This window comes from Aedes albopictus, chromosome 3 (assembly GCF_035046485.1).
Source record: "Aedes albopictus strain Foshan chromosome 3, AalbF5, whole genome shotgun sequence".
Classification (NCBI taxonomy): domain Eukaryota; kingdom Metazoa; phylum Arthropoda; class Insecta; order Diptera; family Culicidae; genus Aedes; species Aedes albopictus.
In genome coordinates, this window is record NC_085138.1 from 307,316,338 (window position 1) to 307,333,877 (window position 17,540).

The 17,540-nt window shown below is 39.2% G+C and overlaps 1 protein-coding gene across 1 annotated transcript in view; it reads left to right on the forward strand.

Moving 5' to 3' along the window:
• Positions 1 to 17,540, forward strand: part of LOC109621516 (RING finger protein 150) — a 115,233-nt gene that overhangs the window by 70,299 nt on the left and 27,394 nt on the right. The window contains exons 2-4 of the mRNA XM_062842396.1: positions 11,667 to 11,802; positions 11,890 to 12,007; positions 12,438 to 12,509. Coding sequence (XP_062698380.1) covers positions 11,667 to 11,802; positions 11,890 to 12,007; positions 12,438 to 12,509 — 326 coding nt within the window. The remainder of the gene's footprint in view (positions 1 to 11,666; positions 11,803 to 11,889; positions 12,008 to 12,437; positions 12,510 to 17,540) is intronic.

Genomic DNA, 17,540 nt, shown 5'->3' on the forward strand with positions numbered 1-17,540 from the left:
ACGACACCAAGATCACGCTGAGTTGGCCAAATTTAAATCGGATTCCAGCCAAAACAGCTCAATCCGCTACTCAATCTGTTCATTTTCTCGATAGGGGCTGTCCATAAACCACGTGGTCATTTATTTTGGACTTCTGAAACCCCCCCCCCCCCCCCTCCTCATGACCACGTGGTTTATGGACAGCCCCATACTGCTGGTGGTGGTGTTCGGTCGGATAACTTGTCGATCGCGTCACCCACCAGGCACGGATTTGTGTTGTAGTCGACAGTCGAGGCATCCGTCGTGGTGGTAAAAGATCAGTAACCGGCAGCTGCCGGCGTGTGGTGTCGGTGTGACACCACATGGTGGTACAAAGCTAAAGTCAATGGCCTGGTTGGACCACACCGAGACAGCAGCGGCGGCAGAGATGAATGTTTCTCGCCGTTCGTTTGTTACTGGTGGTGGTCCACAGTGCGCTTTAGTAGCAGCAGTAGCACCCTTGCGTGGTGTCATGACCGGATCGTTAAGATGACTTTGATGGGACGTGCCCGCCAACCGGTGAATTTCACGGATGGATATAATGCATCCGTGGGACGAATGGAAAACAGTCTCAATGGTACTAAGACGTTGGTGATACAAATATGAAATATGTTTTTATGGCCAAATGTTTTAACATTATCGAATTTTATGGGGTCGTTCATGAACCATTGAGAATCAAAAGACTCTTGTTTATTTATTTGATAAGTGATCGCGCCATGGTCGAGATTATCGTGTTTAATCAATGAGTGATTTTCGTATTTATACCAAATAACAATTTTACTTCCTTTGATAAGGGGTCTCCAGTTAGTCTAGTGGAGTTATTGAGTCAATAACGGTATCGCCCACGGCCACGTCCTCAAGACCAGGGACACACAATATAAGTAGAACTCCATAATCAGAGCGAAGGAAAAAGTTGTATCACTTTCCAGCACGCGAAACTGGTATATATTTTATGAAAGGCGTCGAACTGTCATTTATTTTGGTAAACAAAAAATATCTCATCCAACCAGTATTCCAGTTTTTGTAAAGAATACAGGAACGAAGATTGGCATCTAAAACATGAGCAAAATTAGCTGCTGGAGATCCACTTATTCATTTTGTCATAAATTCATTGAAATCTTCGAAATAACACATCCACGTTTTACATATCAATCTTTCTATATAAATATTTAATGCTAGAAAACGTATTTTTAACTTTAGTTTACAAAGATTTATCACAATTTTAACCTGTTTTAGATCTCCATTTGATACCAGTGGTCTTTGTTTTACTTCACTGCAATGAAAAATGGTATACATGCTGAAAAATGGTATGGCAATAATGTTATAACGCATTTGACATTTCGATGCCCTGTATACCCGAGCAGAAGGGAATACCTTGCAAAGAGCAACCTGTGCTCTAATATCTAAAATTGTTATTGCTATATTATTCTACAAAATTTTATGAGAACTTCATACCTTTAAGGCGCCATTCACCGTGGGGGCTCCATTCACCGTGTGCCTTCGAATATTTTTTTCATTATTTCCATTCAATCATAATATGAAAATAATGAAAAAAAAAATATTCGAAGGCACACGGTGAATGGAGCCCCCACAGTGAATGACGCCTTGACGGTATTAATAATTGGAGGTATTAGAGCAAAGTATGGTATTGATGTGGTGTTGTTGATTTTGCAGTGAAAATAACTCAATAACAGGTTTTGTTATTACATCATGGAGCTCTCGAAAAATGAACAATTTAATCATAAGAAATGTTATCACTTTGTTATTCAATACCTTTTGGATTACAAATATAGGACTTGAAATTTCAGGTATGCATTCGTTATTGGAATAGCAAGACTTGTTATTTTCTAGGTGTGATTCATACAACATTATGGTATTCGTTTTTGTTATTTTTTCCTCTTATTACCACCTAATGAAGGGCATATCGAGGTATGATAGTATTTAGGAAAAATACCTTAATATGTTATTTAGTTGTTATACTTTTCTTATAACAACTGGGAGGGCCCATATAGCCGAGGCGGTAAACGCACGGGTATTCAGCATGACCATGCTGAGGGTGACGGGTTCGATTCCCGGTCGGTCCAGGATCTTTTCGTAAAGGAAATTTCCTTGACTTCCTTGGGCATAGAGTATCTTCGTGCCTGCCACACGATATACACATGCAAAATGGTCATTGGCAGAGGAAGCTCTCAGTTAATAACTGTGGAAGTGCTCATAGAACACTAAGCTGAGAAGCAGGCTTTGTCCCAGTGAGGACGCTACGCCAAGAAGAGGAGAGGACTTTTCTCTTCGGGTACCAGAGTACAGAATCGGAAAGGCATCTACTTTTTGAGCCAGCGTTCCACTTATGGTATGTGACAGGGATATTAGTAAGACGAGCGCGTAGCTGCCGGCTTAGAATAGCACTACGGACCCCCTGTTCCGGGGGTAAAAGTCCACCAAACAGGGAACCCCAATCCAATGTGCCAGGCGACCCGTGCTGATGGATGAATGGTTGAGGGGGTTTCAAAGATGGTCGATCATTAACGGAGCCCGTAACGTTTACAGATCACCTTTTCGTGTTGCGTTTCGGAGTAAAATCTACCGAAACCTAGTGTCGTCCTACTTTTCCAATTTTGGAATATGCGTTCTGGCAATTCAAGGAATCATAGTATTTAGTCCTTGTCACTGGTATCGTGGTGGCTTACGGTCTCTGAATAAAACTAAGTTAACCACTTTTACTTTGCAGATAGTTAAAAACCTCGCCGTTCGAGGCTAAACTTGATGCAAAGGACATAAAATCGGGTTAGGGATCCATGTATGTACTAACTCTTCAAAGAATGGTAAGTGCTGGTATGCAAGGAACATACTAGAATCCTTATTACTGAACATATGTTCCATTATTGGAATGGTATTGCTGCTAATGTTAAAACCCGGGTTCTTACTCGGGCGAATTTAGCAGGGTAATGCTAGGTTTCCGATGCATGGCCATTGGCCAATTATCAGTACTCTTGTTTTGTTTTCTATATTGCTCCTAAAGCACATAAGAAAACAAAACAAAAACTGTATCAAAATTGATACTTTATTGCCCTTCAATGGCAATTGAGTAATGCGACATGCACTACACTAAGGATACGGGTAATGTCACAATAGATCTAAAAACTGGTCGCAGTGACAGACCCGAACAGAAATAAAAAAAAAAGAAAAGACGAGCGTTACTACAAGAGACCTACATCTACTTCTCTACGAATGTTACAGGAAAGTGTTGTTGTTTGTGGGAAAGCCTTCACTTTGGTAAGTGTTGTGATGCATGCAACCTTGGCATTAATGGGGTTAGTTTCTATTGTTGATTTACAGATTGCGCTAGCTGTGTATTTTTTTGGGTGAAACATTCCATACTGAAGATTGCTGAAGACTTCCAAAGATTTTCAGATTTTTTTTAGTTTGGATCACTGCTAAATGAAACATCGACATGAGACTTTCCAAACCCACGTGATTTTCAATTTTGTAGTGTTCAATTGTCTAATTGATGGTTATTGCAGTTTTTTTCTTGTGATTTTTAAGGAGTTTCTCAAAAAAATATTTATTAGATTTTTCTAGGAACTAGTACATGGTTTTCATCAAGAATTCCTCCATTCCTCTTTCAAGAATTCCTTGAGAAATGCCTCTTGTGATTTTTTCCTGGGAAATTTTCTTCAAGGATTGCTTTATAAATTCGTATATAAATATAACTTCAAAACATTTCAAATGATTCCCTACGGTAAATCTTTTGGGAATACCTCCAGGAATTTTGCACGGAATTACTTTATTAGTTTCGCAAGAAGTTACTTAAAAGATTCTTCTAGGAACTGGTTCACGTGTTTCTCCAAGCATTCCTTAAAGAAAATCAAGGCGAATTTTTTTCACAATTTTATTCATAAATTTATCCAGGAATCTTCCAGAGAATTCTGCAGGAATTTTTTAAATTTCTTCAGCTATTCTTGCAGGAGGGGGATACTAGGGATTCTTTCATAAAATCAGATTTTTTTTTTTCAGGAATTCGTTAAGAAATTCTTGTAGGGAATCTTCAGATGTTCTTACAGGTTTTCCTTATTGTATTACTCTAGAGATTCCCCAGGAATTATTCCTTTGCTCTAGAAAATCCTCTCAAAAATCCTCAAGAGTTTCTACTGGAAGGTCCTCCAGAAGTCCCTGATGGATTGCTTCATACATTTCTCTCAAAATTTGTTCAGACCTTTCTTCAGGTATTATTTCAGAACTTGCTGCGATGATGTTTCAAGAACATCTCCTCAGATTCTCTCACAAATTCTTTGAGAAATTACTCTATGACTTTTTCCAAGACTTTTTCTTTGTCATTTCTCTAGAAATATTTCTCCACTTCTTCCAGGTATTTGTAACGTTTTGACGTTTTTATTCTTTTAAGTAAAATAAAGTTTGAATTCAATTAGATTAAATTGTTATATTTTTTGAATATGTATTTTGATTTTGATTTTGTTTTTTTTTTATTTTATTTTTATAATTCATTATTAGTTTTCATGATTATTTTAGTTAATTTGTAGCTTTTGACGTTTTTATCTTTTTGAGTAAAATCTTATTTGAATTAGATTCGTTGAATTTGACTTTGAGTTTGAACCGTTTCCATTAGTAGATTATCCGTTTCATATAAGGTCAAAATATAACGTCAAAACGTTATATATTAATTCGAAGATTCTTTAAAAAAAACAACCCCTTCTGGAATTTCTTCAGTAATTACATCAGTTCCATTCATCTAGTATTTTTTTTTGAACTTCTATTGGGTTTATTACGGAAATTATTTCAGGCATTACCTCAGATATTACTTCTAGGATTTTCGTCTAATAATCCGTTCAGCTAAGACTGACTGCATATATATATGGTTGCTACTCCGTGACTAATCCGAACTAATGACAGTTGCACAATGAATCAACTTAATATTGACTGGGAGTGGTCAACATTCTCACTGTGCACGCTTCAGAGATTCTCGTTGCAATATCGACGCCAGCCACGTCCTTGCAGTCAGGTTGGAAGAGGGAAGGAATGTTAGCAGCCACTTTTGTTGTGGAAGACCGCGGTTGCTGCTGTGATTCCACCAAAGGGGCTGTCCATAAACCACGTGGTCATGAGGGGGGGGTTCGGCCAATGACCATTTTGTATGGACGAATAAAAAATTTTGTATGGACTAATGACCACGCGGGGGGGGGGGGGGGGTGGGGGGTTGAGAAGTCCCAAAAAAATGACCACGTGGTTTATGGACAGCCCCAAAGGCTGCAGAAAGGAATGTTTGTTAGTCGGGAAGGTATTGTTCGGTCTGGATTCACTTTGATAGGTGATATGACCTTTTGAAGTTGAATCATGCCAAGCTGACTTCAGCGCTATTGTTCGCTTCACGCGGAAAGCAAATAATCGACCACCCACGCACACAACATAAGTGGAACTCTGTCTCAAAAAGTTGAAGCCTTTTCGGATGTGTATGCTGGTATTTTTTTTTTCCATGGATTTTATAACTAAATGAATATGTGGGTTGCCATCATCGATTTTTGCGTGTGTCCCAGCTGCTAATCTTCATATACCAATGACAGTTTGATGTCTCGTAGTCGGCACTCGTAGTGGCGAACTATACATAGTCAATGAATGAAATATTTCAAAAGAGGACATAACAAACATCGCAATCAACTAGTATAACCAGATCGTATAGGATGTTGAATAAGATGTTAAAGTGGAGGCAATATACGTGCATTTTACATGCGCCTAAATGGAGGCATGCATGCATATGGCCTCCACTTTATCATCTTATGTCACATATTATACGATTATTGGTTGTCTGGGATGAAAATACACTATTACCTATGGTATAAGATTGAAATAATAAAATAATTGAAATAGAATCTACAAAAAGAGAATAACAAGGAACAAACTCATCGGATAATCGCTTCTTGATGCACTGAGTTTGCCCTGGTTGCAGCAACGAAGCACCTCCATGCATACGACATACACAAACCGACACCGCATCCCCAAGAGCTCTCTCCGGAAAATACTTCAAAAATCCCTTCAGAAGTTTATGTAATGATTACTTTAAGAATTCCTCCATCATTTTTGTCAGCGATTTCTGCAGGGATTCCTACGAGGAAGGAAAGATGTCAGAAACTCCTTTTGGGTTTCCTTTGGATTTTTTTCAACGGCGATTTCTTCAAGCATTGCGCCAGTGATGGCTGAAGGTTTTTCTTAAAATACCCATAGAGTAGATGTGTTTCTCCCTTTTGAAATAACCGAAGAAACACCCAGAAAAACTTCTGTAGAGATTCCTGGACAAATTTCTTGAAGAATTTCTGAAAAAAATATGTACTGGAAAAAAAAATCTGGAAAATATTTTTGGATAAATTTTTGAATGCTTCCTTAAAACCCCGTAAAGAAAATCCTGTATTTTTTTGGAAGAATGCATAAAGGATTACGTGGAGGAACTCCTGAAGAAATCTCTTTTTGAATTTCTGCAGACATCCATGGAGAAATTCCTGTTGGAATTACTGATAGTAATAACACTAGCTTACAAAATAAAACGAAAGTTGTGAACTTCTGTCAACGATTAAAATTTTTGAAGCATAATTTAACGCTGATTTCCAAACCGTGCTTCCAAAAATTTAAAGTAGAACAGTTTTTGAGTTTTAGCTCAATATCGAGTTTTACAACTTTTTAAAATATGGAATGTAATAAAATTCAAATATCTTGCGTTTTCATGATATTGGAGAGTTTTGTGGACGATCTCCTTAAATTTTAGCAAATTTTCCAAAAATATATGAAGGAATTTTTTTTTTCAATACGAAAAAACAATTTAAAAATTCTTTATCAACGTTTAATTGACGTATCATCAGGGAATGAAATTATCAGCAAATTGAGACGAAAAACGGTGTTTTTCGAGCAACCGATTTTTTCTGTTTTTACTTTTCCTGTGAGAAATGTTTATCGGTCGTTGCTGTTTGTCCCCGATCAAAGATAGCCGAAAACTGGAAATCGCTCTTTTCATTTTTGCTATCCAACTTTATCACCTGCAAAGTTATCGCGATAATTATCAGAAGGCAAATAACAAAAATTTGCCGCTAACGGGATTCGAACCTAGACCCTCCACAAAAATGTGTATGAGCGCGCACCATAACCACTCGACCACACAAGCTGCTCGTGAGAGGATAGAAATTTTATACATAAAAGCTACAGGCGGGACTACGGAAAGGCGAACAAAGAGCAGAAAGCAAACCAGTCAACTTTTCTTTGCTGATGATAATCGATTTTCGGTGCTGCGGAACGAGCGAAAACACATTCTCGGGAGAAACCCGGGTCTGAATTTATCGCACGTCTTTTTTCGCCGATAATGCGTGTGGGAGAGTTTTCTATTATCGCGATCGTGATCGATAATTTCACTCCCTGCGTATCATATGTAAGCGAGTTACAGTAAAATATTCAGCTCAATCAGAGCATTGATTACAGAGAATGAGATGTGTGAAGTGAGCGACTTTGCTTAAAAGTAGAACAAAAATCGATTTCAAATCATCAACCTTGTATGGAAAGTCGAAAAAATTTCCGCTCTACTGTATTTTTTTTCCTTTGCGTTTTCGAACTCAGGGCATGATTCTACATGAAAAACGATCATCAGCTTACCGAGTTCGAAAATGCTGTAAACTACTGTACTGTATGCGGCAGGAAAAAATGCGAAAGTGTTTTTCAACTTCAAATCTCGTTTTCGTCCAATTAACATTAACAAATCTATGTTTCAACATTCCATGATCTATAATAGACTAGTTTTCTGAAAAGTAAGTTAAAAAATTTCCCATTTAAGTCAATAACCTTTACAGGGCGGAGTCTGAAACTGAAAACAATCAGAATTTTCAAACCTGGTCGCTGAATCTCGTATCTGATAAAACTATTTTTTTTTTAAATTTTCTCTACAATATCATCAAATATATGTACTTATTGTATCTAGTATGTGAAACTACATGGCTCAGGATCAGTGTGGTCTGGTTGTTCATCGAATTTAAGCTAATTTTGTTACTGTTATAGTCATTTCGTTTAATGACCATTGGGCGCGCAGTTTATTGATATCCGCTTATTAGGCTTACATTATCACATGTTAAACATTAAATATATTCATTTTTATTTTTCAGTGTTAGAATATAGACTTTGACTGACACACTGTCATGAAAAAATAGTCATATATATCCCATATTTAGCGTGTAATAGTGCCTTGAACTTTTCGCATTTTTTCCTGCCGCACCCTGTAATAGAACAATCGCTGCAGGAATTCCTGCAGGATTTTCTTGATATATCTCTGAAAACATTACCGAGGAAATTTCCGGAGACAGAGCTGTGGCGATTTCCACTGGAATCCGGAGGGAAATATCTGAAGAAATCTCTGAAAGGTTTCCTGGATAAATCTCACGAAAATTTTCTTAAAATATGTATTAGAAAGAACTTCTAAAATAATCGATAAAATTATATGGAGAAATTCCTCAAGGAAGACATTTCTGAACTTTTAGGAAATATATTATTGGAAGAATGTGTTATAATTCAAGAAAGATTTCATGATCAAATATCTTGATTTTTAGGAAATCTATGGAGTGAATTTAAAAGGTGTACATTGAAGACATCTCTAAATAATTTCTGGAAGAAATTCATTTTTAGAGGACTTCATTACGATTTTTTATTAATTTCTCAAACAATCTTTTACGAAATCCATCAACCCAAGGAGTTTCTCCAGGTATTGCTCCACAATTTCTTCACAAATTCCTCTTCGGATTCTTTCTGGGTCAGATATTCCTTCAAAGATTCTTCCAAGAATTCCTCGACTGGAAGTTTCAACTTAGCATGCTTTCACAGGACAATCGATGACCTCCAGTTAAAAGTTGTGTGCATAGCTGAAAGTGCAGCCTGGGCACTGTTGTCCTTCTGACTTCAGCTAAATTGAGGACGTACGTCTCGAGTGTCAGTGCACCAAGGAAGTGCTGCTCAAACAGTATCTGTCCTGACATCCAGCGACTGAATATGAAGCACTGTATTGCGTCATCTATACCTAATGTGAAAGCCCTATCGACGCTATGTAGGCAGCGCGACCCTGGTAAGGAAGCATGTCACACCACGAAAAATGAAGATAGAAAAAAAATAATACAAACTATACTCCCGGAACCCGCCGCGACAACGAAATAAGGGCTATGATTGGAAACTCGGTACCTAGAACGCCAGGAGTTTCAATTATCCTGACCTAGTAAGCATTTTGGCTCGTGTATTACTGACAGTTGATTTGTGCGTGACTGCTATTCAAGAAGTGCGGTGGCCTTAATCTGTAGAATGTGAATTCTGGGTGGTGGGTCCCGGCGATCGGGAAACGGACGACGGATCTGTGTATTCAGAATTCGAGGAATACTCTTTAGCACCAGTCCGACCAATATATATGCGCCGACCATCGACAAAACCGATGTCGTGAAAAACATGGCTCGTGAATGCATTGACAAGACCTATGGAGAATGCTCAAAACAAGACATTTTGGGATTTTCATTGGTGATGCCAACGCGCAAGTCGGAAGAGAAGATCTTTTCCGTGCAATCATATCGGTAGGGAGAGCCTTTAACCCGTCACTAGTGACATCGGCCTGAGATCAGTCAACTTTGGTGCTTCCGGTAGGATGACCTATTAGTAGCACCTACTTAGCACCCAAGGATATCCGCGAACACACCCGGAGCGAGTATGGAACAGAATGATATGCGGAGATTTTACGAAACTGTCAATGACGTGTGGAGAAGAACAGTGCCTTCACCCGTCATGTGTAACGACCATGATGGAAACTAGCTGACAGACAAAACAATGGTGGCTGTCAAATCTCTCGACAGATAGAATTTGAATCGGTAACAACGGACAGGCTAGGTAACCTAGGCTAGGCTAGACGAGGTCAAGAGAGAGGGCTGAAGAACAACTAGGCTGCTGGGAATGATGATATCCCGGCCGAGCTTGTCTATCACGAAGATATGTTGGCCTATGATTCAGTGAAGAGACACGAGTTATGGCAGATTATCGGAAATCCAACTCAAACACCCTCAGCCAGAATGTTATTTTTGAATACCGATGACAATTGTAAATCCCTTAGATCTAGGAACGTGTAAATTGAGGTTGGATTGCTAGCCCAGGCTCTATCTACTGGTTCTCTGTGCAATATCGCTAGCTCTGGTCAATCACGGAGTAGGAACTGCGAAGTGTAGGTCATCAATGCTCATGCTCACCGGTAGTAGTTGTCTGCCGATTACCATAAGATCTCCATGCATCTGTTTTCGCTGTAAGATCAAAGTATTGTATGGCAGTGTACAACTGAACAATAAAAAACTATGGGCGATAGTTGGAGGACAAGTGAAGGCCGAAATGTATTTCTAAACAGTACACAAATTTTAGAACTATGTTACATCTCACATCGTAAAAACAAAGTCGTCGAAGGCGAGCATAAATGATCATAATTTGCCTCAATTCAGTATCCCCGCCTTTAATCTTAACGATTCTTTTTTTTTTTTTTTTTTTTTTTATTTGTGAATTTTAACTTATGCTAATTCTTCACACATCTTAACGATTCCTTCTCGCTGGGATTTTCAACTATTGTATCGTGATTTTCCCTCCGCTCGTTATTCTTTGCGTCATCCAACTGACGGCAATCCGCGTGCGGCGGCGCGGCATTTCCAATTCCATCATTTTTCCCTCATACAACTCCGAAACAACAAAAGCCTAGCAATTTGCTGCGTTATTAGGTGGGTAACTGCCATACCTATAGGTACCTACTTAGACCTACGAATACGGGGCTTTGGCAATTGTACAATTGTGTAGCAAATCGTGCGCGGAACTATTTGTCGTTTGTCATCGACGACGGTCGTGAGCTCACAACTCCCAACTCGGACGGATGCCGGGTTGCTATTTAGGAGGAGGCTGGTTGGTCGGTCGCTCGGCGGTACCTACGGAATCTGGATCACTGGCTCCGATAATGATCAATTTCGCTTTCGTTTGCTGGAAATTGCTGGTCTTTGCAGTAGTAGTGCAATTGTGCAATCAATAGATGGGTTCATGTCGGAAAGAAATAAATGAGACGTACCTACTTATTTGTTACGACACGACTACAATGTATGATTCTTTGTGTTTGGACACCAGAGGACAGTATACAGTTTAAAAGATTGAATCTTTGTAAAAGTTTTGTTTAAAGGCTTTTTGTTTTATGTTATTCTTTTTACTTATATTCCTTTTTCGTCTTCTTCTTCTCTTTCTTCTCCTTCTCCTTCTTTTTGTCCTTTTTTTCCTCCTCCTCCTCCTTGCTCTTCCTTTTTTATTCTTATACTACTTCTTAGCGTATGAACCTACTGGGACAAAGCTTGCTTCTTAGCTTCTGTTCTGCACAGTTCAATAAATAAAAGCTGGCTCTGTCAATGATCATCTTTCATTTGTGTATCATGTAGCTGGCACGAACATACTCCCAAGGGAGACGGGGAAACTTTAGATAAAAAAAAGTTCCTGTACCGAAGAAATATTAAAAAAATGAAACCTAATTGTTGTTCCTATCGTAAACTATGATTTTCAAGAATATCGATTATGATTTATGTGCTAATTTAAACCTATTCATCATTTTCTCCCTCCCACCCCAGGAAACATCACCGCCGTCTTCACGACCAAGGCCAAGGGTCACGAGTTGATCGACATTCTGGAACGCTTGGGCTACAACGTAACGATCGAAATCATCGAAGGAAGTCGCCACATCCGATCCCTAGCCAACATCAACCGGTACGGGCCGAACGGGAGCAGTTCATTCCACAACTAATTTACACATTAATTTTGGTTTCGATTTTCAATTGCTTCCCCCCCTAACAGAACATCGGTCCTGTTCGTGTCGGTTTCATTCATCGTTCTGATGATCATCTCGCTGGTGTGGCTGGTGTTCTACTACGTGCAGCGGTTCCGGTATTTGCAAACCAAAGATAAACAATCGGTGAGTGTGCGACTGGTTCTGGGTGGGATGAACGACAAAAGATTTTTGAGACTTTAGAAAAGATATAAAACAATACATGAAAAACGAATTGACTCGATGGACAAAAACCATTAATACTAACAAGATATTTCGAAAGTACAAGGGTTGACCTAATTATTCTCATTATTGTAATAGAACAGTACTGAGTGAGTCCACTAAAGTATTTTTTTTTTTTTCATGAACTTTATTTTATTCTTTATGCTTCACATCTTTTCTGCTGTGACATGACCTAGGCTAGTAAGACCAATTGCAAAATGCCTTGTCGTACGTAATATATTGGGTCAAACAAATTGTCAAGACTGCTTAAAAACCAAACAAAAATAAATGTGGAGCGATCAATTATCTGATTTTTTGTTTACATTTTCTACCATCTTTTTTCCGTTTCACGCAGAGGCGACTGTGCAACGTAGCGAAACGAATCATTGCCAAAATTCCAACCAAGAGTATTAAATCAGATGACAAGGTAAGTTTTTCGGGCTTCTGTCGGTTTGAGGGGGGAGGGGTAACCCGCGAAATAAACCGATCAAGTGAGGTAATTGAATCAGCGCAATTTTTTTCTCCAGTGGTGGTTTGGAGAAAAACGATCCTCCATTCATGTTTTGCTATGGTTGAGGGTGAGATTTTTATTTTTCTTGGATAGGTGTAGAATAGAAAAATGGGAGGATGTGGCAGCAATAGCAGCTGCCAAGGTAGATTAGCTGCGTGCGGTTCATTGGTCTTTTATGAGTCGCGTCCGGTAGGTGATTGGATTGAGCTGTCTTTATAGGTTTTTGAACTCTTTTGAAGTGGATAGAAGCTTTTTGATGCAATTTCTCGCTATTTAGTTTTGCAACACAATTTTGCAGTTTGACTCATTTGTCTGACTTAGTTCAGATTCTTATTATTAAAATGTGATGTTCGTCAAACTTGTGGGTTACCGTTTGTCCTCCAATGTTTCACAACCATTGCTGTCGGCGTTATTGACGGTTCCATCGATCGGCGGCATTATTCAGAAATTCATGGCGAGGAGAACGTTACTTATTCGATTTTTCACGTTTCATCTCGCCCACTTGCATCTGAACGTATGCACAGAGAATAGTAATATCATTTGTCGTGGATTTCGTGAAAATGGTGATTCTCACGGATCGGTCGTGGTTTTATCTACTGATTTTCGAATTTCGCAAGTCACAATATTTACGGTCACGACTTTTGCGAGATTTTCTTAGTTTCCCGTGTTACACAGACTAAATGGTAGATGTGAAATTACCGTTATCAGAAGTTGTTATTTAGAATTTCACATAAAAAATGAGATTCTAGACATAAAAAGTTTCAATTTTTATAAATTCTCCTATTTTGGATTGGATTGGATTGTATTTTTCTGAAGTCTTTGGAATTTTTGGAAAATGTCTAAGAAAACCCTAAGAAAAGTTTGTTTTTGAATTTAGATTTTCTACGCCTTTGCAGGAATGTCTAGAGGGATTTCTGGAAAATCTCCTTGAATCCTTCGTGAGCTTTCGATAGAATTTTCTAATATTTTTTTGTGGAATCCTTGATTGAATTTTCTGCAGATTACAAAGTCGAGTAAACATATTTTAAGACAAGAAATTGAAACATTTTACAAGGAAAGAGTACTGCATGGAAAATTTAGGGCAACTGCTCCCTCTTCTATCCTTCCATTCTCGTGTTTGTTTAGAAGAGTGAGTAAGAAACAAAACTTCCCATGCTAGTGATTACAGCTGAGATTCCTTCAAAAATTCCTTCTGTGATTCTCTCATGGATTTCAGTCAAGGATTACATAAAAAAAATCTTAGAAGTTTCTCAGTAATTCCTGTTGGGAATCTTGTGGGCTTCGTGCGATTAGCGGCCTCAGTTGTCTAGGCGTTTCATACGCCTCAGAGTGTGGGTTTGATTCCCGGTCCAAGCGGGGAAAACTTTTTGTCAAACGGAAAATTCTCCACTGGGCCGTTGTCTCGTGTTAGTGTAATGTCTAGTCTGTGCAGCCTCTGGCTGAAGATGGTGTGAATGTCTTTATAAATCCGTGTGCGATTTCGCTGGGATCCAAGAATGCTCCTGGGATTTATTCAGAAATTTCTGATAGAATCCATCAGGAAGTATTGCTGCGATTCCTGAGACAGTTCCTGCTGGGAATCTTAGAAGTCCTAGATGAAAAAGTTTGAGAATTCCCAGCAAGTATTCCTAAAGAAATCTTAGTGGGATATCTAATGATACTCAAGGAGAAATTTCCATAGGTATCCTTGCAGAAATATATGAAAGAATCACAGGATCAGGATGTGGAGGAATTCTGAGGAAGAAACGCTCTTGGAATTCCTCCATGAATGCCTGATGGGATTCTCAAGAAATTTCCGTGCCGGCTGTTCGGGCTCTAAAGAAGTTGATCATCAATATTAATTTCTATTCCCGATCAGCCTAGATAGCCGTGTAGTGGCGGTAGCAGTTACCTCAACTGGCTAAGAATATCACTACGGATTGCCTAATCCGGTGGTAAAAGTCCACCAAACAAGCGACCCCTAATTCATGGTGTTAAGCGTACCGTGCCTAGGAATGAATGGTTAGGGGGATCTAATAAAAACTTAACCGTGAACGGAGCCTGTGGAGTACCAGGGCACCCTCCACAGTATGTTGCCCTTACTGTGTTAAACGGAGCAATGACGCAGTGGACCTTATTTGTCTCCGGGATAATCGGCCACTTTTCTTACGTCTCAATTCCGAGGTTTAATAAAAGTGGGTAAATGAAATTATTTTATGGCGGGAATTAAGTTCATACAGGTAAACCTTCATCACGCAAAAGGTGCTTCTGCTGTGTTGAGTCGAAGGTTTAAAAAAGAAGGACTGGAAGTGGCGCTTATTCAAGAGCCGTGGTCCAACAAACGAAAGATTCTTGGTGTTCTGACACAAAATAGTAAACTATTTTATGATGAGCAACAAGATTCTCCCAGAACCGCTGTCTTAGTACGCAAAACGTTAAAATGCTATCCTATTACAGAGTTTATCAGAAAGGACATTGTTGCGGTCATGGTAGAGGTACCAACCACTAGAGGTAAAACTGAGATCGCTGTGGCTTCAGCTTACTTTCCTGGTGATGTTCCTGAGGTACCTCCTCCTGAGATCGCATCATTTGTTCAATTCTGTAAAGAAAACAACAAATCGTTTATCATTGGCTGTGACGCCAATGCACATCACACGGTTTGGGGTAGTACGGATATTAACAGTCGAGGTGAGTCACTATTAGAGTATCTGTCTTCTAACAATATAGACATTTGCAATAATGGTGATAAACCTACTTTCTCAAATGTAATCAGACAAGAGGTCTTGGATCTAACACTGTGCAATGCTGCAATCTTTGACAAGATCACAAACTGGCACGTGTCAGATGAGATTTCTCTATCTGATCATAAACACATAATCTTCAATTGGAGTGGTGGAGATTACTCTAGAACCGCATTTAGAAATCCCAGGAGGACAAACTGGGATCAATATGTAGAATTGTTGAATACGCATTCATTTACAATGGGAGAACCTATTGATTCAACCCAAAAGTTGGAATCATTTTCTCAAAGGGTAAATGAAAGTATCATCAATTCCTTTAACGGAAGTTGTTCCACCATACAATCGTCTTCTACTAGAGACGTGCCATGGTGGAACTTTAAACTGGATCGCCTTAGAAAATTTTCTCGTAAAATGTTCAATAGAGCGAAACAAACGGGAGATTGGACTCAGTACAGGAAAGCCCTGACTGAGTACAACAACGAAATACGAAAATCTAAAAGAAAGTCTTGGATGCTGACATGTGAAAACATAAACAGCACTCCTGTAGTTGCAAGACTACAGAAAACGCTCGCAAAAGATCATTCAAATGAATTGGGAAACCTGAAGCGCGACGATGGAGCTTTTACCAAAACTCCTCGTGAAACTTTGGATTTGATGATGGAAACCCATTTTCCGGGTTCGGTTCTAAGTGTGGATTCCAATGATACTATATCTCTGGAAGGTGAAGGATGTCCTAGTATAAACTCTTCGGAGTCAACTAGGACAATAAACACCACCTCAGATTTAGCTGATGAAATCTTCACGAAGGCCAGAGTGGAAAATGCAATTAGATCTTTTCAGCCTTTTAAATCTGCAGGAGTTGATGGAATATTTCCAGCACTGATTCAAAATGGAGAAGCGGTGTTGGTACCATCACTAATTGAGATGTTCAAGGCTAGTTTAAGATTGAATTACGTTCCATCAAAATGGAGACTTGTAAAAGTTATCTTTATACCAAAAAAGGGGAAGCGAGACAAGACGCATCCCAAAGCATACAGGCCAATTAGTCTTTCTTCAGTTTTGTTGAAGACTATGGAAAAGGTTTTGAAGGATTTTATCAATTCTTCTTACATAAAAGACCATCCCCTATCTGACTTCCAGTTTGCTTATCAATCTGGTAAGTCAACGGTTACAGCACTTCATTCGCTAGTAACAAAAGTGGAAAAAACGTTTTCAGCAAAAGAAATAGCTCTATGCGCCTTTTTAGACATAGAAGGAGCATTTGATAATGCCTCCTATTCATCTATGAAGCGTGCCATGGAGAACAAAAACTTCGACCAATGTATCATACATTGGATTTATACTGTGCTTGCAAAAAGAGAAATCACCTCTGAGCTGGGAAGTTCTTCTATAACAGTAAGGGCAACGAAAGGTTGCCCTCAAGGAGGAGTCCTCTCACCACTATTGTGGTCCTTAGTTGTAGACGATCTTCTAAGAAGCTTGAAGGAAAAAGGTTTCGAAGTTGTGGGCTTTGCAGACGATATAGTCATAATAGTGAGAGGAAAGTATGACGAAACTGTTTCGGAGAGAATGCAAAGGGCCCTAAACTATACACATTCATGGTGTATTAAGGAGGGCCTTAGCATCAACCCGTCAAAAGCCGTAATTGTCCCTTTCACTAGGAGAAGGAAGATCAACCTAAAAGCTTTTCGGCTTGGAGGGATACAAATTCATCCTAGTGATCGAGTCAAATACTTAGGCTTGATACTGGATGCTAAACTGAACTGGAATGCTCAAATTGAGTCCGTGATCGGTAAGGCAACAAGTGCGTTCTGGTTATGCTCCAAAACTATTGGCAGGAAGTGGGGCTTGAAACCAAAAATGATAATGTGGATTTATACTGCCATAATCCGCCCAAAAGTGACGTATGCTTCGTTTGTCTGGTGGCCAAAAACGAAAGAGGCTACCACACAAACAAAGCTTGCGAAAATTCAACGTCTTGCGTCCATTGCTGTTACAGGAGCGATGCGAAGCACTCCATCAAAAGCTTTAGATGCGATTCTCAATCTGCTACCTTTGCACGAGTACGTGCAATTAGAAGCAGAAAAGGAATTGCTGAGACTTGAACGAGTTGAAATGTTTATGCCAGGTGATCTTGTAGGTCACCTGAGCATTGCACAATACTTCCAAAATAGGCCAGTAATGAAAATGATTAGAGACTGGATGAAACCTGTGGAGAACCATGATG